Here is a 27,362-nt window from a genome sequence, read left to right as displayed (position 1 = left end):
TAGTTCTCACTTTTGTCTGACCTTGCATATAGATATTCACTTATAGTGTTTGCTGAGTCCTCATACCTTAACATCAACGTGAGACCCATCATCATGTAGTTCCAGCAGCAAACCTCCTTTGCAAACATATACACACATGGTGGGAAAGCAGTTACCTCAGAAGCTGCAATAGCAGCTATGAAGTAGCTGTTCCATAGGCTGGAGGAAGGATTTATTTTGCCCCCCAGTCTCTGCATAACACCCTTAGGCACAGGCACAGCCCGTTGCTTAGACTGTGCTTTTTTTGTGAGGAGAGCTACTTAAGTTGCCAAGCATGAAATCCTACAGAAGGACGGGCTTCAGTACCAAAGCTTCCCAGCACATTGAATAAGTCCCATTTATATTTTCAAGCAAGGCTCATGTGCTGATGCTTTGATGCATGTGCACAGAGTGTGGCAATGAGTAATGCTAAGCAGAACTGGAAATATTGCAGAACGTGAGTTTGAAGGAGGTGAAAGGGGAATAGGGAAAAGAGGGAAGTTTCATACACAGAGTGAACTGCTGCCAAATTCTGGACAAATTCGGCCATGGCACTCAGTTACATACTCAATTGAGTGACTCTAGATGTACACCAGTGTAAATGGGAGCAGCATTTAGCCCTACGTCTATATGACTAAGGTTGGGTTTAAGAAAGAAAAGTGAGGAAATTATGAGAAAGTGGGTAGCTACTAACCATTACAAATAATTTACAAAAGGTGTTGGCCTATTAAAGCTACATGGGGAATTAGCAATATCCGATAAAACCAAGCCCTTAGTTTGTATAAAGGTCAGAAACCTAGAAATTCCACCTGGCCATTTCAGCAATTTAAAATACTATAGGTCAAATTCTGCTCTGTGTTACACTGACTCGGGCTTGACAAAGCCCTGGCTGGGATGATTTAACTGGGAATTGGTCCTGCTTCGAGCAGGGGGTTGGACTAGATGACCTCCTGAGGTCCCTTCCAACCCTGATATTCTATGATTCTATGACTTGGCTACTTTTGTAATGGGGGCAGGGAATACCAGTTGGTATGCAGGTTATTTTAGGAGGCAAGGCTGCTCTTTTAATTATATTTTCCCTTCAGATTTTGTGCTATTGCTCTGAATGATACCCCTTGCACTCAGTTTCTACTTAATTATAGCCATCAGCTAGAGAGTCACAAGAAGCAAGAAATGTGTGTTCTTAGACTATTCATAGACCAAATGCCAGTTGCTCTGAGTAAGTGATTAACCTTAATAGTCAGTCATTGATCAATCATTGCAAAGATTACAAACACAGGCAAGAGCACTATAACAATGATATCTTGCCACCCATTTTCTCATCAATGAGTAACTATCTAATTCACTAGTACTCATGGGAAAAAAATTCAGTGTGAGGAAGGTGGAGTAGCTTCTTTTCTTCACCAGGACCACGTGCACCAAAGCATAGGTTTCTACCATTTTCTTCTGTGTGGACCAGCTACTGGAGGAGAACACAATGCAATTAGCCAGGCTGTTTAAACTTGGTCTCAGCCAAAGGTAATTTGTTTTTAAACTGGAGAGAAATTTGTTCAGCTGTTGTGGGTGTATTGGGAAATATCTTGCCTGTTTTTTTTTTTTTTTTTAAATAAGACTTTTTGGGTCACAAATAACTGAAGTTCAGCTGATTTTAAAAACTTAAAACTTTGAATGTGGCTAATCCCCAGTGAGGACTGTAGGAAAAGCTGATTCAGAGAGGTGTGGAGAACCCGCAGTTTCTGCTCATTTCAGATGAAGTCAGTGAGTGAACAGGATCAGACCTGGGTAATTTTTGTAATGACCAGGTTACAAATCATTGCAAATTTGATTTAATATGTGTGACAACAGAAGATGACTATTTGTTATTTTAGTTATATTGTTACCTGCACTGCTATGGGATTGTACATCTCTTTAATGCCACATTAGGGAACTCCATGGTACTGCAAGTAATGACATAAGTAAACAACTTAACTAGTTTTTTTTAACTGACCATGTATGAAAGCAAATCTATACTTTATTTATATTCTTATAACCCAGCGCCTGATTCTGAGAGGTCCTGGATACCCCTAGGAGGAAGCAACTGCCTTACTCTTGTGTTGTAACAGATTGCAGGCAGAATTAGCATCCCTGTAACTGCTGCTGCACCTGCACTAAGGGCCTAGTGGAAAGAGGTGAAAAGTTACTGTGTTCCTTTCAGTAACAGTTGCCCACAACAGAAGGAAATGAATCAGGGACATGAAATTTCTGACTTAATTCTTGTGTTTCATGTTGCAGAAAATTTTCCGAGTATGTGCCTGTGTCAAAATACAAGATTTTTCCTTATAATGCAGGGCCAGCGAGAGGGCTATTTTTGGCAGAGAATTTCTTCAGTGGAAATTCTATGGCCCCCAGCCCAATTTTGCATGGGTTCACAAAGCCAAAAATGCAGTAAAACCAGCCTGGTTCTATTGTAGTGAGGGGTGAGGCTGCAGAAAGACAAAACAAGGGAATTTTGCATCTCTTCCTGCCCCAATATGTTCAGTCTGTGTTCAGCTCTGGGGGAGGAATCACACCCCCAGTTACTATGGTGAGCCCTCACATTGGGTCCTTTCATTCAGGCTTTTGGTGAGGGAAAAGAATTTGGCCCCAAAAGTTCTAGAATTTCACTTTTAATACTGGATGCTAGTGAAGGTCTATTGCCTCATTAGGCAAGGATGTTATGAATGTCACCGATATTCTCATGGCCCAAGAGTGCCTTTGTGTAGTATAAAGCGAGCTGCTAGTGGTAAGTGTCTCTTTCAGCTCTAAGGGGATAGAATTGTGTACTGAATTTTTTTGGGAGGGGATAAATGGTCCCACAATATCCTTAGTCTTGTGTAGCCTATGCAGCCATGTGTTTCAAGTATTTTAAACATTTATAACATATACATACAGTGCCATAGGAGTTCTGAGTTAGACCTATTTTTAGGGGTGGGTATGGTTGCTGCCTTTTTACAGGAAGATGTCTGTTCCCAGGGATTACCTGTCCTGTGGAGAAAAACTGAGTCTCTTAATGGTCTGGTATTGCTTTTTCATTCTGCCGCCACTTCATAAGTTCTTTATTTTTGTAAGGGGAACTGTTGCTGTTATTTCACTATTATCAACCTTGACTTCGAGGTGTAGTACTTGATTTGAAATCCAATTTTCTTTAACATCCCTCATTCACTAGAGGGCACCAACTGATCAACAAAAACAATAGCTTCTTCTTTTTTTTTTTTTTTTTTTTTTTTTTGAAGCAAAAGGCTTCCCCCAAAAGAGAATACAGGTCAGAGCCAGGGCTAGAAGAGTGTTCTATAAAGGGTTGCAATCTGGTGAGGCCCATTACCTAAACTGATGTGGGAAGAGTGACTTTGACAGATACCACAGAAGATATCTAGTTAAAGAAATGTCATCCTTTGAACTCAAGAGATCTGAAACAATATTGAGCTCTTCATCCAAGTAAGAACAGCACTTAATTTTAGCTTTTTTTGTTGGCAGGGTTAAAGGATTGCATATTCCTGTCTATTTTCCCTATATATGTAGAGTTTCCTAAACCATACAAGAAAAGATTAATTTTCTCAAACAAACAGTAACAAGAAACCTGAAAGGGAAACAAGGTAAACAAAAACCAGCCAGAATGCTGTTGCCAGGCTGAAGAATGTAACAACTGATAGCCCTTATTTAATCTGTCCTCACAATTTGGATCTTTTTTTATTTGAGGGTAAAATAATTTAAACACTTGATGCCCACATGCTGACCTTTATTTTAAACTGTAGCTCTGAAAGAATTTAAGACCCTTATCTCCTGGAAATATAGGGTACCATCACCTTTTTTCTATTGTTTATATTACAGTAGTGCCTAAAGACACGGTTATTAGAGTCATGACCCCCTTGTGCTAGCCACTGTATAGATATGGAACCCAGTCCCAAGGATTTACAGTCTCTTCCTGTATTACATTACTTAAGGTATTCGTTCTAACAGTATTACCGGGACATACATCAGGATGGGGGGAAAAAGAAAAGGACCAGTTAAAAAAGGCTTGAAAAAACAAGTAGTTAAAAATCTTGTTAAAAAGATTTGGAAAGGATAAAAGAATTCCATTTGGCTGGTTGTGAGAAAAGAGTAATTTTTTGTGATTTTAAAAAACTGTTCAGGTGCTTCTTTTGCACTCATAAAATTAAAATAGCATAACACATTTGTAGACATTTAGGATTGTCACTGTGCTACATAGCATGGCCATTTGGGACTTCACAGTGATGAAACTCAAAACCTCCTACTGCAAAAGAGCAGACCTTTACCAACAGAGCTAAAGGAGAATCTCTGTTAGTTGTTGGCAGAATATGATACAGTTAAGTAGTTTTTCTATTCATTAGAGGAGTTGTATACATACATACTAGCTAGTCCATCACTATTCTTTGTACTGCTGTAGTGCCTAGAAGTCCAAACCTAGCGTGCTAGAACTGTACACACACACAAATATGGTCACTCCCTCAAAGAACTTTTGCTCTAAGTGTAAGAAGAGACTCAACAATTAGATACAACAAACATGAGGGGAGAGCACATATTCTCCCCATTGGACAGAGGCTGCCCTTAAATGTCTAGGGTACAGAGGGGTTTAAATGTGAGTGCTCACGCCAGTGTAACAAATCAGGGGCCACTTAGGGTTTTACGATTGTTGCTATCCTGTATACCATGGCCATTCTCAACTTTACAGCAGCAACAGGGACAGAAACCCTTGCTACATAAGCCTCGACTAATTGAACTAAGGGAGACTGTCCTTTAACCCTTAGCATTACAGGGCCTGTAACAGAGTGGAGCTATTTGAGCTATTTGGATTCTATTCATGGGTCAGAAGTGGATTACACATACATAATAGCTAGCTTAGTTATAAAACCTCAAATTTTACTTAATCCTTGGAAATCCAAATGCCACTGAGCTGTCTGAATTAATTTGAATCAGAACTGTATTTGAAAAATGCCATACTATGTACAGTAAAAAAAGACACACACAAAATATGCCTGGGTGGATGCAGTGCTCCAGATACATGCAGTGCTCCAGATACCTTCACATTTCAGCTCATTCAGAGGTGGTGAACCAGATTAAGAACCTGTGTGTCACTGCTGAACAAACAAACCTTTTCTGTGGGAAGCCATGTGTTGATTTGATTAGAAGGTGTGGGGTTTGTTCCCCAGTTATACCATTTGAATAAATTGCATCCTTCCTTGTGCTATGACAGCCTTGGAACACAAATATGAGCAAAACACCTGCCATCAGGTCTGTGAGGTTTGGTTGTTACAATGCCCTCTCAAATAATGCTCCCCACCCCACAATGGTTTTCCATCACATGCGGCTTACTGAGAATATGGCAGCATTTTAGTATGACAATATTTTTTATTAATATTTAATATTTGTTATGGTGGTGCCTTGTGGACCAGGTCTGAATTGTGGCCACGTTGGACTATACTCTGTACAAACACAGAGGAAGACACATTCCCTGCCCTGAATGGGGATACAATCTAAAAAGACAAAGATCTCCCAACCAAAGTGATCTGGATGCTAATAGTCTCAAGTCTTACTAATTACATTGTTGTTTTTGCTTTGTTCTATTAAAGCCACATACACTAAATCTCCTTGCCCTGCCTTCCCTCCCCTATTCATCCCTTATCTTTCTTCCACACCAATTCCAATTCTCCTTACTGGACCCTCCCAACAGTCAACCCCCTCTCTCCATAGAGATTCATGAAACTGATACATATGTGACTGGGCTCTTATAAAAGTGGGGCAGGAGGGATTTAAAAGAGGAAATCCAGAGGACCAGAACAGAAAGGGCATCCCATGATGATGATGATAAAGAGGGCAGAGTGCAGGTCAGGCAGTCAGATTATCAAATTAATCAGTCAAGTAATCAGTTTACCACACAGGTATCACCCCAGATCTATGGTATAGCCCTATTTGTAACTTTTAAAACAAATGTTTGTAGCCCTCTCCCAGTGGGGCAGAAGAAAGGGCGAGTGGTTAGGGCACTTGCTTAGGCTTGGAAGATCTGGATTGGAGTTGCTGCTCTCTCACAGATTTCCTATGTGATTTTTATCCCCATCTGTAAAATAGGGATAAATAGCTCTTCCATACTTCACAGGGGTGTGGGGATGATAAATACTATAGAGTCTGAGGCGCTCAGATACTGCGACAAGGGGAGCTGGGTAAGTACCATAGATAGGATTGCCACCCTTAGCAGACTGAGGTGCAGGTTAAACTTGTTTGTGTTGACGTGGCTGGAACCCCAACATGACCCGGGGACAAGCTTGCATGTTTCCACAGGACTGGCTTCCAGACTCCCACAAGCAGGTTTCCACCCTGCCCTGGCACCCTGAATGCAGGAGCGTCTCAGGGCCTGACTGAAACACACCCTGCAAAGGCTCTCTCCAACCCCTTGCCCGTCAAACCGCTCCCCACAGACGTGGCTCCTGTCCCAGATTGGGATCGTCCCCCTTCGCCCCAAGGAGCTGCTGTGAAGGAGGGAGGCGCCCCCTTCCCCTGGGGGGGCAGTACCAGGGTGGGGGTGCTGGGGTGGCTGCTGTCCCAGGGCTTCCATCATACGGTTTGGTTCAATGGGTCTCTTTAACCCCAGGATACGCTTTGTTCCAGCACCCCTGCCTGGGGCTGCTGCCGTGACAGGGAATCGCCCCCTTCTCCTGGGGAGGGCGGGACCGCGGGCGCTGTGAGGGAGGGAGACGGCCCGCCTGGAGGTGACGGAGGGAGGCGGCCCGCCTCGCCCCTCCATGCCCGTGACAAAGATGGCAGCCGAGCCTTCCCTCCCCGCGCCGGGCGGCTGACCCGGAAGGGGAGGCGGCGCTGGCGCTCTCTGGGCGCAGGGAGGACGGCGGCGGCGGGCCGGGCCCAGCCCAGCCCAGCCGAGCGGGCTCTGTGTCTCCGTCCGCCGCACGCTGAGGCCGGACCCCGGTGGGTGGGGAGCAGCGAGAGGGCGGGACCTAGAGCCCACAGGAGGCGGGCGCGGCCGAGCCCCACGGCCGGAGCGGGGGCCTGGCGTGGGCGGTGGCTCAGGCGCAGCCAGGGAGCGGAGCCTGTGCCACGGGGAGCCCAGCGCCGGGCGGCAGGGAGGGAGCGGAGCAGCCCCGCGCCCTCTCCCTGCTGAGCTCCAGCCGGTTCCTCTGCCCCGGTGACGGCTGCACCCCGGGGCCAGAGTCTCCCCCTCCCGCGCCTGGGTCGCCGGCTTCCCGCGGAGACCCGCTGCCCCCTGCGGGGTGCTGTGGGAGCGGCGCCTGGGGCGTAGGGCCCTTCGGATTCCTCCTGGGTCGGGTGGCTTAAAAACGGTGCCATGCAAAGTGGGGAGTCGGCCTCGGCCGCAGCCATGAGGGTGTCCGAGAGCGAAGCGAAGCTGGAGATCCCGCTCCCGGCCCAGAACAGCAGCAGGAGCCCCGGCAGCCGGGGCGGCAGCACCAAGGGCTGGCAATACAGGTAGGTCCTGCTCTGGTGGCCTGGCGACCATCCCCTAAGGAAAGGGGGTGAAGGGGATCCCTTGTGTGAGCTATTTAGGGTATCCTGCTTTCCCAGGTGCATCTCGCTTGGGGTATCAGCCTCCCTCCAGACCCCGACTGCCCTGTGATGTAATACTGTAACCCCAGAGGGGACAAAACGTGGGGGGAACCAGCCTTCCTTTGCGGGGAGGATAGTCCCCAGGACCTCAAAGGTCGGAGACACAGAGCTGAACAGGAGAGAAAGGGAGGCTGGAGAGAGGAGACAGAATGGGAAGTCAGAAGCAAAGATCTCAAGTAAATCTGACTGACCTACATACTTATTCATTTGTCATCTCATTTTAGGACGATATGTTCACTTTTACTCCATGTAAATCCGTTGTTGTAATTTATTAGCATAATTAATAAAATCAGGAAGCTGAAGTTAGAGAGACTACTATGAGAGAGATGGAAATTAATCCCAAATCATTTCAGCTTCTTTGATTTTTAATTATTTGAGTTGTTTCGGATCTTACCCTGATATTTAGGGTTTACAAGGTAACTCTGTGGTTAGTGAACTTGTCTAATCAGTTCCTTGTTTCTACTAAGTGAATTAATTTTCTTGATTGAGAAGTCACCTTTGTGAAATCAGTTGTCTTGCACAGAGAAAAAACTTTTAGATTATTTGTGCTGCTGTGAAATTTTATACCTCTGTTTCATGGCAACAACATGTCATTTGTGACATTTGTCTGTTGCAATTGGAAACCAAGGATGTTGCTGGCTTCCACTTGTAAAGCTTCTTTTGATCTTACTCTATAAAATGGTTGTCAACAGTACTGTAATACTCTATGAAGAGTGAGATAAAATCACACCTAGTCATTCCATTTGCATGGAATAACATGGCCATGGATTTAATTATATTGCGTCTGTATTTTATTTAGGCTCGTATTAATATTGATGCTTAGTTCCCAAAGCTTGTTAGAAATATTAACCTATATTAGTTATAGTATTAAAGCTATAGTATTCTCAGATTAAATTATTTTTAAATCAACTATTCAGTGTTTATGCTGTTCACTTTTTTGCATTTCTGTCAGCTTAGACAATGAAAATGTTAGTTTCCAGTCAGTTACATTTTCAAGTTCTTGTGCATTAGCACAAAGCTGCAATATTTGAGTTGCAAATGCTATAAGGAAATGTTTGTTGGTTTTTAAAAAAATCAAAACATGGCAACATTTTTATTTGTCTTAACTTTCGAAAAAGGTTGTTTTCTCCTCACTTCCTCCCAAAACTTAAACTACAGGCCAAATTTGACCAGGCAGTGTCTTTCAGAGTTTTACTAAAACCTTTATAATTTATAGTGAAACAGCATACTTTTCAGTGACTGATGATAGGTGGAAACTACTCCTTCCCCCTACAAAATGCAGAGACTTTTCTCTCTCAAATGTTGAGACCTTTGATGTCATAAATATTCAGTTGAACAGTAAGTGTATGCCATTTTTAAAAGAAAAGAAAAACAATGTTACCAATGTGCCTGACAAATTAAACTGTAAAAGGTAAATTCAGTGGTTGTGGAGGCAGGGTGGGAATTTTTTTTTTTTTTTTTTTAAATTCAGTAGATTTGGGTGCTATGTTTGCTGTGAAATTCCTCTTCTTTTTTTGTTTTTGTTTTGCATTCATATTCCCCTTTCTGCCATTTAATATCTCTCTCTCCCCCTCTCCAAATCCCACCCCCCCATAGATTATGAGCTCTCTGGGATAGGCACCATCTTTGTTACACATATGTACAGTAAGTCCTTGATCCTTGACTGGTGTTCCTACACGCTATTGTAATAAAAATTCTAAATAACAATAATGCTGTTTCAGAGTAACAGCCGTGTTGGTCTGTATTCGCAAAAAGAAAAGGAGTACTTGTGGCAACTTAGAGACTAACCAATTTATTTGAGCATAAGCTTATGTTCAAGTAAATTGGTTAGTCTCTAAGTTGCCACAAGTACTCCTTTTCTTTTTGCGAATAATGCTGTTTGTAAGACTTTTTTTGTAAACTGAGAAAGTGACTGACCGTTTAAATGGCATTACATTTAAAGTATTACATTTTAAATATTAGTCAAAATAGGTTAGATCTTGTATCCACCTTTTTTTATACAGAACAGTATTTGATTGTAATGGGTTATATATTGTAAAGTAACTTTACTGACCTTGACATGGGGATTACTTCTATTGTTGAGCAGATGTGCAGGCATTAAGGACGTGGAATAACTTGTGGCTGAAAGGTAAAGAAATATATATTCTGCATTTTAAAAATGCACACTGACTATGCAGTCTTTAGAGGAATATTGCAGGAAGTAAGTGAAATCAAAAGGCAATGGACACAGCAAACAAAAGCCTTGCTCCCAGATGTCTTGGAGTAAAGTTTTGAGGAGATTAAAAAGTTCAACATTCTTGCATTTCAAGCTATGAGTAGGAAGAAAAATGTGTAAGGCAGTGAAAGACCAAGAAATACATTTAAAAACCATCCTTTAATCAGATCTAAAATTAACTAACAGCTAAGGCATATATTTTGAAATTAAGGTGATTTGCCTCTTGGGGTTGACTTTGATAAGAATCCTTTCTAGTGAAGTTTGGATGAGTTGGAGTTAATCTGAAAGATCAGAGAGTCTCCCCCGAGGGATCTATCTAATATCTGTAGGCTCTTATAACATGCCCATCACCAGAGTATCTGAACCCCCAAAATGCCAATTTTTAAGCCTACTGGTCTGCCTTTTAAGACTGCAAATTAAATTAGGGAAACCAAGTAAACTCAGTTATTGCAGCACACATAGTATTTGAGAGCACTGGTTGGTTATTCTCTAACCTCTGCAGTAGGTTGATCCTTGATTCCCAACTCTGATTTTCTTTTTGTTATATACTTATGTCAACATTATAACTAAAGTTTTAGCTGTGCAGTGCATCAGAATTGTATAGCTAGTAGTAACTGATTTGATTAAGATTGGATTTTTGAGAATAAGCCAGAGCTTCCATTAAAGTCAAGGTCCCTAGTATTGTGAGGAGTAAGGAAGTTCAATGCATCAGTTTTAGTGGCCAGTTTTCTTACGACACTTCTTTGTAACTTCCACTCTAACTCTTGTCCCTACCTGTTCTCTCTTGTTATCATTTCTGCTCTGTTCTGTTTAAAGGTAAAACTTCTTAGACTCCTTGTCTGTGGATTTTTTTTTTTTTTGGTGGTGATTTCCAATTATTATTCTAAACTTCTTTTGCTTTGCAGCAGCCAGCCCACAGCGCCTTTCACAGAGATAGGCTAAATGACAGATTATTATTACCTGATAAGTCTGTTTTAGAGCTGGCATGCTTGCATCTCCTCTGTCTCCTTCTTGCTTTTCTTCTTCCCCCTCCCTTTGTTTCTCTGTTACCGATGCCCTTAAAAAAACTCATAGTTGGGTGCTAGAATTGTGACATCAAGAAGTAAGTCACCAATTGGCATCACTCTCTCTCTCCTTCTACCTTTACCTTTCCTGTGTTTTCATACTGCTTTCCTATTGGTTAAATGCCTTAGCTCTAAAGTTTCAAATGATTAGAAATTTGGATGCTTCAATTTTTAGGTGTTCATCTTAACACATCTTAAAGATGCCTGGCTTTCAGAAAGTGCTGAGCCTCCAACCCTTTGAAAATTGGGACCCTTTAAGGTGGCTCAAGTTGGGTACCAAAAACTTGAGGCATCCAGATAGTCATTTGAAAACTTGGGCCTTAATTCTTAATGTGTGTGGCTTTTTAAAATCCTTTATTATTAAAGTTAAAATTAGTATGTGCTTTCTCCTGTTTAAAGCTCATCTTTCTCCTTCCCTTTCCATTTTTTGCTTTCCTTTTCCTGTATAGTGCCTGCTCTTCACTTCCCCCATAGTCTCTTCCCATTTGCAACTCTGTGCCTTTTTTGTGTGTCACCCCTATGCCTGTTACAGACTCACTCTTCCTATGTATCCAGTGACCTCCTTCTCCTTGAAATCTCTGAGAAGTTGCTTCTTTCATGACTGATCTCCTCTACGGCACAATATACTCATGCCCTGGATCGTGCAAAAGTTAATAAATCTTTTATTTAAAAAAACCCAATAAAACAAATTCAAAGTGAAGACAAATTAATTTACCCACTTACAAAGTAATACACTCAAGCAGTCTGTAAAGCACAGTGTGCACCTGTGATTAGAAGATAATAAATAATTACATGCCAGCATGGAGTTACAGCATCACTGTTTAAATATTGTCTGTTGGGAGCTGCATTGGCAAGCCTCGGTCATGGGGATCTGCATGGGCATGCAGTCAGTCGTGATTTGTCAGCGGGGATGGCTGAAAAGACTTAGTGCTTGTTGCTGCTTATCTTTGTACTGAGAGATTGCACCATGTTACAGGGCTGTCAATCGCAGTTAACTCATGCAAATTTATTCAAAAAATTAATCACAATTTAAAAAATTAATTGCGATTAATCGCACTGTTAAACAATAGAATACCAATTGAAATTTATTACATATTTTTGGATTTTTTCTACATTTTCAAATATAATCGATTTCAATTACAACGCAGAACACAGTGTACAGTGCTCACTTTATATTACTTTTGATGATCATTTTTATAGTGCAAATATTTGTAAACAAAAGAAATAGTATTTTTCAATTCACCTCATTCAAGTACTGTAGTGCAATCTTTCTTATGAATGTGCAACTTACTAATGTAGTTTGTTTTGTTTTTGAGTGCAGTTATGTAAAAAAAAAATGTAACACTTTACAGTCTACAAGCCCACTCAGTCCTACTTCTTGTTCACCTAATTGCCAAGACAAACAAGTTTGTTTGCATTTATGGGAGATAGTACTGCCCACTTCTTAATTACAATGCACCTGAAAGTGAGAACAGGCATTTGCATGGCACTGTTGTAGCTGGTGTCGCAAATTATTTACGTGCCAGATGCACTAAAGATTCATATGCCTCTTCATGCTTTGGCCATCGTTACAGAGGACATGCTTCCATGCTGATGACGCTTGTTTAAAAAAGCGTCAATTAAATTTGTGACTGATCTCCTTGGGGAAGAATTGTATGTCTCCTGCTCTGTTTTACCCACATTCTGCCATATATTTAATGTTATAGATGTCTCGGATGATGACCCAGTATGTTGTTGGTTTGAGAACACTTTCACTGCAAATTTGACAAAATGCAAAGAAGATACCAATGTGAAATTTCTAAAGATAGCTACAGCACTCAACCCAAGATTTAAGAATCTGAAGTGCCTTCCAAAATCTGAGGGGGATGGGTTGTGGAGCATGCTTTCAGAAGTCGTAAAAGAGCAATACTTTGATGCGGAAATTACAGAACCCAAACCACCAAAAAAGAAAATCAACCTTCTGCAGGTGGCATCTGACTCAGATGATGAAATGAATAGGTGTTGGTCCACACTCCTTTGGATCGTTATCGAGCAGAACCCGTCATCAGCATGGACACGTCCTCTGGAATGGTGGTTGAAGCATCAAGGGACATAGGAATCTTTAGCGCATCTGGCATGTAAATACCTTATGACACCGGCTACAACAGTGCCATACAAATGCCTGTTCTCACTTTCAGGTGACACTGTAAACAAGAAGCGGGCAGCATTATCTTCTGGCAATGTAAACAAACTTGTTTTTCTGAGTGATTGGCTGAGCAAGAAGTAGGACTGATTGGAATTACAGGTGCTAAAGTTTTACATTGTTTTATTTTTGAATGCAAGTTTTTTTCGTACATAATTCTACATTTGTAAGTTCAACTTTCATGATAGAGTTTGGACTACAGTACTTGTATTTTTCAAGTCATTTAATACTTTTTTCTTTTTTTACAGTGCAAATATTTGCAATAAAAAATAAATATAAAATGAGCACTGTACGCTTCCTATTCTGTGTTGTAATTGAAATCAATAAATTTGAAAATGTAGGAAACATCCAAAAATATTTAAATAAATGGTATTCTGTTGTTTAATAGTGTTAACATTTAATCATTTTTTTTAATTGCGTGATTAATCACTTGGCAGCCCTAGTTGTAATTCATATTAACAAAGGAGTTAAGCACAACTTATCACTCAATATAGACCAGGACTGTCGAGTTTAAAATTGTCAGCTGGTTGTGGTTAACCTTAGGGTCCATCCTGGGTTCACAATTATTAATATGATGAGATGTGATTTTTTAAAACACAACCTTTCTTGTTTACCTTGAGTCTTTAACATTGTGTTAACAAATGTTCTAACAGAAAGAACTTCCCCAGTGTAGGCAAGTTTATGTTCATGTTTATGCATGAACTAAAGCACTAGATGGGTGGAACAAAGGAAAGGTCACACAGGATGTTGACGTACGAGCAGTGAACCTGGCTGGTGTTAAAGAAGTGGACAGGATTATGAAAGAATGGCTAAAGGAATTCGGACAGACACTCAGAGGTGCAACTCCTATGGTTAGCTGTCTGCTACAAAGAAAAAAATACCTGGGCCCAATTACACATGAAGTGGGCCAAAGGGGAGGGAGTGCTGAATGTTCCTCTCCACTGGCTTGTCAGGGCTGATGAGTGGTTGCTAAGAGTGTTATCCAGGTCTTGCTGCCATTGAGCGTCTTCATCATGTAGGACCCTGAAAGTGAAGGCCGTAGAACCCATGGGGGCAGGAATGTGCAAAAGGCTCTGTTGACTGTATCATAGTAGAATATTTGTCTTAGTGATTTGACCCAAGATCACTAGATATTAAAACTAAATAGAATGTACAGGGGAAATGTTTTTAACATGTCATTCTGAGAGATCAGATCATTTATGCTGTTGATGGCTTCCTGTGGAATGAATTCCCATGGGAACCAAGGACCGTCACAAATCTCATTACCTTTTCACTACAAGTGCAAGGTCTTCAACCTTGTCTTCTCTAATGTAAACACATAACTACATGTATATTAAGAGTAAAAATATTACCAAAACAAAACGTACCAGTAGGCACAACATAAGAAATTCTCTCCTTGGGGAGAACAAACCATGCATGGCAGATGTTTGTCATGTCACATAATGTACTACAGGAAAACACTTGACTATTACAGTTATGTATACAGTATAAGAACATACAAAGAATAGAATAGTTCCCTGAAAAATAGGGAATGTATACAGGACTCTTACTTATCCTGAGCATTCTATCATGGTACATGTTCCTCACATTAGATTATAGGTGCAGCTGGTAGCATCGCCTATCATTACGGTTGCCTAATGCTTTCCATTATAAGACCCTGTTTTTAGTTGCTTGTAACTTTGCCAAACTTTAACCATTTAGACTGAAATTTTCTGTGCTAGGTGGCTGCCTGAGGCAGATTATTTTTGGGGAGAAGTTCAGCCGTTTGAGAATGATGCTAGGGAAAAATACATTGTTTTGCCCATGTTAAGAAATCCTTTCTTTGAAAAAGCTGTAGCTCCCCCCATGCTTTGGAGCAGAGCCTTGAAATTTGGCAGGTGGTGACCTTTGTGTACTAACTCTGTGAAAATCTGCCCAAATTTGGCCAAGTTCTATGCCTTTGCAAAATTGCAGTGTGTACATGCTCTGTAGAGACATCTTAGATTTTAGCAGCTAGATACCCCGAACACTGCATCTACACTGGGAGGGCTCCATCTCTGTTTTTGCCACAGAACTCCTGTGTGATGCTAGTCATTGCTTAAACCAAACTTTTCACTTGTGGTCATTAATTGTGTGTTCTTTATTTTCTCAAGTCGGGCATCCAGATTCTGAGGCTTGGGTTTTCAGAAGTTCTGAGCACTTACAGCTGCAACTGAAGTCAATGGGAGCTGTGCTTTGAATATATAAAATACTATATAATGCTATGTACAGTGAAAAATCAGGTCTTTGGCATGTCAGATTGGGCATCCAAACTTAGTGGATAATTTTGACCTTGATCTCTCGGTGCCTCAGTTCTCCATCTGTGAAATGGGGATAATACCTCTCCTCTCACCAGGGTGTTGTGAAAATAAATTAATGTTTGTGAAGCACTTAGATACTACAGTGATGCACACTATAGAAAAGCCCATGGGGAAATTTAATAATTCTGTCTTCAGAGCAAGGTTTGAATAATGTACAGCAAATAAGGCATGGGGCCACACATTGAGCAAGGAGGAGAAAACACAATATTGAATAGCTGTTAAATGAGCATAGTCTATTCTGTACTCTGAATGAGGTATGGCAAAAAAAACCCCATGTAATTAAACACTATCATGGAGGTCAAATTAAAATGGCAAAGGCAACCTTAATTCTGGCATTTCCTAGCTTTTGAGTGCTTGACTTTGCAACCTTAATGTTTTTTTAACTTTTAATTTTGTGGTGTGCATGCGTAGTATTTGAAACAATCCTCTGAGTATCCAGACAAATTGCAGTTTATTGTAAAATGAATTTAGCATTGTTAGGTGCTTTTCAGCTGACACACACACAGAATAAAACCAATGAATCTGAGAGTCTTGATTTTGAACCATTTCTGAGATGTGGCACTTAACAGTTAATGATCTTTCTTCCAAGATTCTTCCAAAGGTGGTTTAGGGGATGGTGAAAGGACTTAATAGCGGATGCCAATCGGTTGCATAATTGATAAGATGTAGGCTATTCAGATTGCTTATGACTTGATGTTTGCTGCAAAGTCTATAACAGCCATGTAGAGTATCAATATTATTCCGGGATACGGTAGTTTTACAGTTACGAGAAAACTCTCTCATGTTTCTTGGTAGGCTGGGACCTACTACGTACTATTGTTTAGCAAGAAATGCAGTTGTGAAAAGAGACATAGGAGCTGCAGAGCAAACTATTGTTCTGGGCCATGCTTGTGCTAACCTAGATACGCTTTATAAAGATTTGTTTCAGAGTAGCAACTGTGTTCGTTTGTATCCGCAAAAAGAAAAGGAGTACTTGTGGCACCTTAGAGACTCACAAATTTTTTTGAGCATAAGCTATAGCTCACGAAAGCTTATGCTCAAATAAATTTGTTAGTCTCTAAGGTGCCACAAGTACTCCTTTTCTTTTAGAGATTTGTTGTTGTTTTTGCCTATTTCTGTGCATAATTATTGCTTAGGGTCCATTACTCTAAAAGTGAAATCCTCTTTATTTGGTTTCAAGAATAAGCCTGACATTTAATTCCAAGAAAATGCATAGAAGCAAATTTTGTGTTGTAACGTAATTCTGAGTAGAGCAGCTTTGATTCACCTTCTGAACTGAATGAAATTGATGTCAGGAGACTAGCAAGTGAATGTTCTGTTGATATTTATCAGAAACTGCAATTACTAAGTGAAGTGGTGCATTGCTTAATTTGTGGTACCAGACTCAAAGGGAAATTTGTTGATATAAAAATGATAATGAAGCTATACCTATGGAGACAGTAACAATTTCTGTGCTCCACTGTGTAACATAACCATACTATTGAAATGTTGGCATCTTGGGACGTTTGTTTGACACATCCATCTCCAAAACCTTGCAGTTCATTTTATCTAGATGTATACGCCAGACTGTATTGATGATGATTTTAATGGTGGTCTTCAGAAGCCAGATAAGACAACCATAGGATTTTCAAAAATGGCTAGTGGTTTTGCATGTCTCCATTTTTAGGTGCTCAATTTGAGATATTTTAAAGGGTCCTGTTTTTCAGAAAGTGCTGAGAATGTACCCTATGAAAATTGGGCCTCTTTAAAATGCCTCAAACTGAGGCTTCTGAAATCTCCAGTACTTCTGATACTGTAAGCCAGTGTCGCCCATAGATTTACTTTAGAGTTCATTTTGAATTGATGATCATAGTTGTGTATGTGGGAGGAGTCTTTGCTAAATTTAGATGTATTTACAGAGTAGTTTCAGTATTAATGTAAGCAGAAGTTAAATTGCTTGTTTAAACACCCACTTCAGTGTGTTTGTGTTTGGCAGATATATTTTGAGTGCTAAAGAGCCTTCTAAATGACAGTGCAGTTAAACAGGCCATTTTACAGCTGTCCAATGAGAGCAATGTTTTGCTTTTTATTCATTAGGTGTAGGGTCTTTGCTCTGTTTGCTAATTTCTGCCCTAGCAGAGTTAGCGTGGTCACTTAAGGAGTTTCATTAATATAATGGACAGTAGGTATTACTTTGCAGCCTTTCCCTCCCTGTCTTGCAAGTTCAGGCAGAATGGTATTTCAAAACACTTAGGGCTGATTTAAAATTCCTGTTGACAATAAGTTTTCAGGGGGAATAACTCTTTTCTCCCAGTGCATACTGGCGCTTTCAGTGGGTACAGAAATATTAATATCTTATAACATATTAGGATTTCAGCCTTGCTACAAAAACTGAGCAGTGTTATTGAACTAGAATCTAATGTAATAGCAAATCCTCTCAGTTTGAACTTAGAACAAAGAGGGATGATCTCTTGTAGGTAGTAGGTTATAGCCTGAAACATTTATAAATGGAAAGGGGTAAGCAGTGTGTTTAACTGAAATAAGTGTCTTGGAGCACTTCTAGAGGCTTACTTTGTGTTGTCCTCAAATTATTGATGTCTTTGTGTTACAGAATCCTAGAAAAATTAAGGGAGAGCCCTTGAGAGGTTATCACAGGGGTGGGCAAACTTTTTGCCCCGAGGGCCACATCTGGGTATAGAAATTATATGGTGGGCCATGGATGCTCACAAAATTGGGGTTGGGGTGTAGGAGTGGGTGTGGGATCTGGGGTGGGGCCAGAAATGAAGAGCTCGGTGTGCGGGAGGGCTGGGACAGGGGTGTGTGGTGTGAGGGCTCCGGCTGGGTGTGCAGGCTCTGGGGTGGGGCTGGGGATGAAGGTTTGGGGGTGCAGGAGGGTGCTCCAGGCTGGGGCTGAGGGGTTGGGGGGGAGGATCAGGGCTTCGGCAGGGAGTTGGGGCGTGGGGGAGTGGCTTGGGGTGCAGGCTCTGGGCAACGCTTACCTCAAGTGGCTCCTGGAAGCAGCGGTATGTCCCCGCTCTGGGTCCTATGCAGAAGCATGGCCAGGTGGCTCTGCTGCACGCTGCCCCATCCACACACGCCGCCCCTGCAGTTCCCAATGGCCGTGATTCCCAGCCAATGGGAGCTGTGGAGGTGGCACTTGGGGCAGTGTGTGGAGTGGAGCCCCCTGGATGCCCCTACAAGTAGAAGCCTGAGGGGAGACGTGCTGCTGCTTCCGGGAACCACGAAGAGTGGCTCCCGACCCTGCTCCCCGGCTGGAGCGCAGGATCAGGGTAAGCCCCAGACTCTGCTCCCTAGCTGGAGCTCGAAGGCCGGATTAAAACGGCTGGCGGGCCATAGTTTGCCCACCCCCAGGTTGTCCAGTCCCCCACCTTGAGGCAGGACCAAGTAAACCTAAACCATCCATGACAGGTGTTTATCCAATCTGTTCTTAAAAACATTCAGTGATGAGGATTCCACAATCTCTCTTGGAAGGAAGCTTTCTAAACTCAATCTCTTTTGCTGCAGATTAAGCCCATTACTTCTTGTCCTACCTTCAGTGGACATGGAGAATGACTGATCATTGTCCTCTTTATAACAGCCTTTAATGGGTTTGAAGACTGTCATCAGATCTTCTTTTTCTCAAGACTAACCATGTCCAATTTTTTAACTTTTTTTTTACTCTGTCCTCAGAGGTTAGGTTTTCTAAACTTTTTTTATCATTTTCGTTGCTCTCTGCTGGACTCTCTCTATTTGTCCACATCTTACCTAAAGTGTGGTGTCCAGAATTGGACACAGTACTCCAGCTGAGGCCTCACTGGTGCCAAGCAGAGTGGGGAAAGTTACCTCCCATGTCTTACATATGAAACTCCTGTTAATATACTTCAGTGATATTAGCCTTTTCATGACTGCATCATGTTGTTGACTCCTATTCAGTTTGTGATCCTCTGTAACCCTCAGCTCCTTTTCAGCAGTGTTACTACCTAGCTAGTGATTCTCCATTTGTAGTTGTATATTTGATTTTTCCTTCCTATATGAAGTATTTTGCAATTTATTGAATGTCAGCTTCTTAATTGCAGACCAACTCTCCAATTTGTCAAGATCATTTTGAATTCCTATCCTGCCCTCCGAACACCTCCCAGTTTGGTGATGTCCGCAAATCTTATAAGCTTACTCTCCACTCCATTTATCAAAGTCATTAATGAAAATATGGAATAGTGCCAGACCCAGGACTGACTCCTGCCGGACTCCATTAGATACACCCTCCCAGTTTGATAGTGAATCATTGCTAACTACTCTGGGTATGGTCTTTCAAAAGGTTGTGCACCCACCTTATGGTAATTTCATCTAGGCCACATTTCCCTAGTTTGCTTATGAGACTGTCATGTGGGACTGTGTCAAAAGCCTTACTAAAATCAAAATATATTTTGTCTACGGCTTCCCACCCTCTCCCGGCCCCATCCACTAGGCCAGTAACCCTGTCAAAGAAGGAAATTAGGCTGATTTAACATGATTGCTGGCTATTCCTTATAACCCTCTTATCATCTAGGTGCTTACAAATTGATTGATCAGTAATTTGTTCCAGTATCTTTCCAGGTGTCAAAGTAAGCCTGACTGATGGTCTGTAATTCGGTCCCATATTTAACAACAGATACTATGTTTACCCGTTTCCCGTCCTCTGGGATCTCATTCATCCTCCATGAATTCTTGAAATAATTGCTAATGGTTTTGAGATTGCTTCAGTTAGTTCCTTAAGTACCCTAGAGCAGTGGCTCTCAACTGTCTGTCTACTGTATCCCTTTCAGGAATCTGATTTGTTTTCTGTACTCCCAAATTTCATCTCACTTAAAACTACTGGCTTGCAAAATCAGACATAAAAATACAAAAGCGTCACAACACACTGTTACTGAAAAATTGTTTATTTTCTTATTTTTACCATATAATTATACATCAATTGGAATATAAATATTGTACTTACATTTCAGTATATAGTAGAGCAGTATAAACAAGTAATTGTTTGAAATTTTAGTTTGTACTGACTTTGCTAGTGCTTTTTATGTAGCCTGTTGTAAAACTAGGCAAATATCTAGATGATGTCCCCCCTGGAAGACCTCTGTGTACCGCTGGTTGAGAACCACTGCCCTAGAGGAACTTGTTTCCTAGATTTGCTTGCACTGTATTTTGACTGAGTGGAGGAGAATGTGCTGATTGCCACAGAAAACAGTAAGTGTGAAAAATACAACTTCTTCTGCCACAAGTCTAAATGATGGAACAGGAACCGCTGCTTCCAGTTTGCAGTTGACTATTGAAATGCTGGTGAATTGCACAGTGAATCTTACTTTATTTCCCCCTTCTAAATAGCTTTTGAGAAAAAAATAGGATGTCAGAGTATATGCTCTTTAAATGATCAAGCAACTTCTGCTGTCTCTCACTTGATGCCTATAGGGTCCCACCCATGCCCAAAAGACAGCAGGAGGGAAAGGAGAACTCTTGGGTGGTTTCCCAGTACCGCATGGGTGTGGCACCACAGTTCTAGGAACCTGTCCTCAGAGGAAGTAGTGGGGTGGTTTTTTTCCCCCCCACCCCTGCTTTTTTAAAAGGGAACTAATAATGCTATGTAGATGGAAACTTTTGGACAGTCCATATGCAAGGGGAATAAACTAATATAGTCAGCAAGCCCCTGCACACTTTTCCTGAGATTTTAGATGAGCAAATGTTAAGTGAGATCGGGGTATTTACCTTTCAATTAGGAATTTTTAAAACCGTTACTTAGTTTACATTTTTCAAAAACATAGGGTTGTGCCTTCTATTAGCTACGAATACCCTCTTCTTTCCCTTTTCCTGCTATTTGTTTTTTTTTTTGTTTTTTTTTTTTTACTCACTTTGTTACAGTCGAATTGAAGGCAACATGTAAGTTCTCGGTGGATGAGACTCTGGTTTCCTGTGTTCGTACATAGCTGAGTACAATGGGGCCCTGATCCTGGAGGTGCCTTCATGTACTATCCCCTAATAAATAGGTGTTGTGATGGGAGTCGTCAGATCTTGCTGTTAGTCTTCAAGTTTTCTCTTAGCATGCAAGCACTTCTCAGTCTGCTGAAATGTTGCATCAGTTAATTTTTTTTACTAGATTATTTTTTTGTGTGGAGAGCCATGGCAAGCAGTTTGGGAGTTTGCTCTCTGCTTTAATCTGCCTTACTAAGATCAGTTTTTGAAACATATTTGCTCCTTGGAACCGGGCATTGGTGTTTTGGCAGAGTTTCTCGAATGAGGCCTGCCTGCATGCCTTTTGTGACCACCTGTGTTCAAGCACTGCTATATATAGTGTGAAGTAAACAAGTTGCACAAAGAATATATCCTGGTTTAGCATCACTGATTTCTCCAACAAAAGGAAGCTGGCCTGCAAGGCTTTGACATCTGCTGTCACTTGACAGAGGGCCAACAGTAATAATACAAATGGACTAATGTTAGTAAGTTGTGGAAAAATAGTTTTACATTTTAATGATCCTTGGATATAACTGTTTAGGTATCTAAAATCTGTCTCTTGAAAAACATCTGAGGCTTTGTCAAGGTTCCTCCCCCACTCTGAACTCTAGGGTACAGATGTGGGGACCTGCATGAAAAACCTCCTAAGCTTATCTTTACCAGCTTAGGTCAAAACTTCCCCAAGGTACAAAATATTACACCCGTTGTCCTTGGACTGGCCGCTACCACCACCAAACTAATACTGGTTACTGGGGAAGAGCTGTTTGGACGCGTCTTTCCCCCCAAAATACTGCCCAAAACCTTGCACCCCACTTCCTGACAAGGTTTGGTAAAAAGCCTCACCAATTTGCCTAGGTGACTACAGACCCAGACCCTTGGATCTTAAGAACAATGAACAATCCTCCCAACACTTGCACCCCCGCCCCTTTCCAGGGAAATGTTGGACAAAAAGCCTCACCAATTTGCATAGGTGACCACAGACCCAAACCCTTGGATCTGAGAACAATGAAAAAGCATTCAGTTTCTTACAAGAAGACTTTTAATAAAAATAGAAGTAAATAGAAATGAAGAAATCCCCCCTGTAAAATCAGGATGGTAGATATCTTACAGGGTAATTAGATTCAAAAACATAGAGAACCCCTCTAGGCAAAACCTTAAGTTACAAAAAAGATACACAGACAGAAATAGTTATTCTATTCAGCACAATTCTTTTCTCAGCCATTTAAAGAAATCATAATCTAACACATACCTAGCTAGATTACTTACTAAAAGTTCTAAGACTCCATTCCTGGTCTATCCCCGACAAAGACCAGCATATAGACTGACACACAGACCCTTTGTTTCTCTCCCTCCTCCCAGCTTTTGAAAGTATCTTGTCTCCTCATTTCAGAGTAACAGCCGTGTTAGTCTGTATTTGCAAAAAGAAAAGGAGTACTTGTGGCAACTTAGAGACTAACCAATTTATTTGAGCATGAGCTTTTGTGAGCTACAGCTCACTTCATCGGATGCATACCGTGGAAACTGCAGCAGACTTTATATACATACAGAGAATATGAAACAATACCTCCTCCCACCCCACTGTCCTGCTGGTAATAGCTTATCTAAAGTGAGCATCAGGTTGGGCCATTTCCAGCACAAATCCAGGTTTTCTCACCCTCCACCCCCCCACACAAATTCACTCTCCTGCTGGAATGGCCCAACTTGATGATCACTTTAGATAAGCTATTACCAGCAGGACAGTGGGGTGGGAGGAGGTATTGTTTCATATTCTCTGTGTGTATATAAAGTCTGCTGCAGTTTCCACGGTATGCATCCGATGAAGTGAGCTGTAGCTCACGAAAGCTCATGCTCAAATAAATTGGTTAGTCTCTAAGGTGCCACAAGTACTCCTTTTCTTTTTGTCTCCTCATTGGTCCTTTTGGTCAGGTGCCAGCGAGGTTACCTTTAGCTTCTTAACCCTTTACAGGTGAGAGGAGCTTTCCCCTGGCCAGGAGGGATTTCAAAGGGGTTTACCCTTCCCTTTATATTTATGACAGGCTTCCCCGCCTTTTTTTTCTTCAAGGGAGTGTGTGGGCTAATGAAGTAATCTGGCTTGTTAGGAAAAGGTACTTGAGTGGTATAGTTTGCCCATCAGTAAAATGGGGATAATTCTTACCTATCTCAGAAGGGTGTTTGTAAAGGAGTTGGAAAGTGCTGTATATAAGGAGCTGCCTAACTTTAGCAGCCTGCAGTGATTCCAAGGGAAGGATGGTTTTGTGGCTAAGACACTGGACTGTGGCTCAGATTTGCTCTGTTTTTTCTCTGCCACAAACTTCCTGTGTTATGTTGGGCAAGTAACTCAGTCTTCTGTTGTGCAGTTCTCTAAGTGTAACGGGGGTAATACCGCCCTTACTTAGAATGATGGTGTGAAGATAAACATGGTCTGACACGAGCAGGTGCTTTGGTGGTGGTGTCCTTGCAAAGTTTATAAATAAATTCCATTAGCTAAGAACTATCAAAGATCAACATTTCCATATAGATACTGTATACAAGTTTGGGCCTGAAGCTTGTTTATCAAGGAAACGCATAAGGGTTCAATCTTGTTTTATGATTGTCACGGTTCCTCCCCCACTCTGAACTCTAGGGTACAGATGTGGGGACCTGCATGAAAAACCTCCTAAGCTTATCTTTACCAGCTTAGGTCAAAACTTCCCCAAGGTACAAAATATTCCACCCTTTGTACTTGGACTGGCCGCTACCACCACCAAACTAATACTGGTTACTGGGGAAGAGCTGTTTGGACGCGTCCTTCCCCCCAAAATACTTCCCAAAACCTTGCACCCCACTTCCTGGACAAGGTTTGGTAAAAAGCCTCACCAATTTGCCTAGGTGACTACAGACCCAGACCCTTGGATCTTAAGAACAATGAACAATCCTCCCAACACTTGCACCCCCCCTTTCCTGGGAAATGTTGGATAAAAAGCCTCACCAATTTGCATAGGTGACCACAGACCCAAACCCTTGGATCTGAGAACAATGAAAAAGCATTCAGGGTTTTACAAGAAGACTTTTAATAAAAACTAGAAGTAAATAGAAATAAAGAAATCCCCCCTGTAAAATCAGGATGGTAGATACCTTACAGGGTAATTAGATTCAAAAAACATAGAGAACCCCTCTAGGCAAAACCTTAAGTTACAAAAAAGATACACAGACAGAAATAGTTATTCTATTCAGCACAATTCTTTTCTCAGCCATTTAAAGAAATCATAATCTAACACATACCTAGCTAGATCACTTACTAAAAGTTCTAAGACTCCATTCCTGTTCTTTCCCCGGCCAAGACGACTACAGACAGACACAGACCCTTTGTTTCTCTCCCTCCTCCCAGCTTTTGAAAGTATCTTGTCTCCTCATTGGTCATTTTGGTCAGGTGCCAGCGAGGTTACCTTTAGCTTCTTAACCCTTTACAGGTGAGAGGAGCTTTCCCCTGGCCAGGAGGGATTTCAAAGGGGTTTACCCTTCCCTTTATATTTATGACAATGATATATGGACATATTTTGTAAAAGCAGTTACTGCACACCGAGGAATCTCAAAAAACAAAATAAAGGCTTCACAGAGGAGTGCAAAATGAGTTCTTGTTGGATTTCTCTAAAGTAGGTGCAAGGATTTCATTGCAACATATGCCTACCTGTATAATATATTTGACATTTATTATAATAAAAGTGGCAGACTACAACTACTACAGGAGAGCAGTAAATGAGGCTAAGATTTTGGCACAAGAAGTTTTAGTAAATTTCACGGCAGAGGTTCAAGGAAAAGTCACAGGAATGTCACCAACATTCCTGGCAGGGGCAATGTGGTTTTGCTTTTAGGCAGATTAGCCATGTACTTCTCATTCAAGGCATTTCACAGAAAAGACATTTCATGTCCTTGGTGGCCTAAATATATAGTCAGTGAAATCTTGGAAAAGTTTGGGTCAGGGGAGGGTTTGAGAGCAAGTTGACCCTGCAGCAGCAGTTCCTGGACTCAGCTCCCCACTCTGGACATGAGACCTGATGCCTCTAAACTTTGGGTATCCGCCGCTCTGTAGATGGGGCCAAATTTGATTGGTGTTGTGACCCCATGTGCTAGGTTGCAGTGGCATTCTGATTTGGCCCATCTGCCCCTCCTTCTCCAGCTGCAAGAGGGGTGGATACTGAAAACCTGAGTGGTGCCAGATAGCAACACCTGGAGCAGGAAGCTGGGCCTAGCTCTGCAGCTGAAGTACTTCCCTCTTCTTCCCACAGCCATTTCCAGAATTTAACTAATTTTATTTAGATTCACAATTTCTGTGACCTCTGTGCCAAAATCATAGCCTTAGTAGTAAATATTTATACTGTGGTAGTATCCAAAGGCCCCAGTCGGAATTGGGCCACATTGTTGTGTTCCCAGTATATCTTATTTTGGGGTGAAACATCTACACCATGTTCGTGCTGTAATTCTGCTAATACTTTTACTGTATACATAACTCATCTTCTGTAATACAGTGGAAACTATTTTATTAATATTCTTGAAAATATAGTCTTCTAGATTAAATGATTGTTGAGATTGGTTGTCTTAATTTTGTTATTTATGGGCCTGAGAATATTGTCAGGACTTTTGTATTCACCCACGAAAGCTCATGCTCCAATATGTCTTAGTCTATACGGTGGCACAGGACTACCCCTCTGAAGCTTGTCAGGACTTAGAAATACTTACATCCAAGTGTATTTACTCCTGCAACTTAGATAAGTTATGAACGGTTGTAACAATTTCAAGTTACTATCCACTTAATAGGATAGTGTAGAGTTTATATTACTGATACTCAAAATCCTTTCCCAAGTCATTTTGAACACTTCACTCACTCTTTCACTGTTACAAATAACTGAATCAGATATGCATATCACAGATTTAGAGTGAATTGTACAAGAAGGTCATTATTTTTATATATTTTTATGGGGTCTTGATATTGATCCATGAAGTACCCTGATAAAGACTTTAAGGACAACCCTATTTTTTTCTGATGTTTTACCACCTATTTTCCATTACTCAGTTAATCTGTGACCAAGCTAATGCCTGAATTTCCAGACCAAATTCTAGAATATTAAAAGCATTCTGTAGATCCCTGAAAAGAGCATAAGTGTTATTTTCCACCCAATAAAATAGTGCTGTATTTTTTTTTTTTTTTTTTTTTGGACAAAGATAATTGAAGCAGATACTTATGAAGTTATTGGGAGGTGAACTATCTCCAGTTCAACAGGTTAATCATTAATACTTGGAGGATTTTCTTGCCATGCTGTATTAGGAGGAGATCACCATTTAAATTTGTTTTATTTAACTAAAACAACAACATTATGTATTCTGGATTTTTTTCTTCAACAGCCAACGTAATATTTTAACAAAACAAGCACATGAATTTTTGAATTTAGTCAAACTTGATTTTAAAAAAACTTCAATGTTTTTGTTAAAATTGTTTAACTAAAATAGTTAAATGAAATATTAAAAAAAAATTAAATAGACTGTCAGCCAGGTTAACATGAGAAACTTAAAATATTGGCTTCTGCAGCTGACTCAGTCATCTTCACCTTCATTTTCCTGTTTGTTCATAATCTGGAAAAGAAAAACAAGCTTTCCTGCTTTTTTCAGGTCCCAAACGATTTCTCAATTTGGAATAAATTAGTCCAAAGAAAGAAAATCTTCTTCCTACACCAGCAGAAGAAGTTACTGCTGTTAAAAGTAAGATTATCACTTCAACAGTGTCTGAATCCAAGTGCTTAGGTGACTTCCACCAGTTCACTGGTGTGACTTTCTTTAAAACCTCATCAGCAAACCTATATTTCTTGAATGGCTCTTATTCCCAAACTGGGTCTGCCATAATAGGTTTCCCCTTCTAGTGAGAGAATGGTATGGTAGATTTCAACTCAATGAAGGCTACGCTCAAAAAGACCTCAAGACTTCTGGAATATGCTGCTCAAACAGTT

General features: G+C 41.0%; 1 protein-coding gene across 2 annotated transcripts in view; it reads left to right on the top strand.

The window, feature by feature from the left end:
* Positions 1–1,449: 1,449 nt before the first annotated feature.
* The window catches only part of OSBPL11 (oxysterol binding protein like 11), a 70,230-nt gene continuing 44,317 nt past the window's right edge, over positions 1,450–27,362 (top strand). The window contains exon 1 of one of the 2 annotated variants that reach the window (XM_084643414.1): positions 1,450–1,536. In XM_084643414.1, the coding sequence (XP_084499540.1) occupies positions 1,496–1,536 (41 nt within the window). In that variant the 5' untranslated portion in view covers positions 1,450–1,495. Of the gene's footprint in view, positions 1,537–6,858; positions 7,489–27,362 lie in introns of those variants that run through there. The other variant, XM_084643413.1, reaches the window with a different exon arrangement.

Source organism: Lepidochelys olivacea (assembly GCF_965140295.1).
Source record: "Lepidochelys olivacea isolate rLepOli2 genome assembly, chromosome: 11".
NCBI classification, from domain to species: Eukaryota; Metazoa; Chordata; order Testudines; family Cheloniidae; genus Lepidochelys; species Lepidochelys olivacea.
This window is presented reverse-complemented; position numbering and strand designations above follow the sequence as displayed.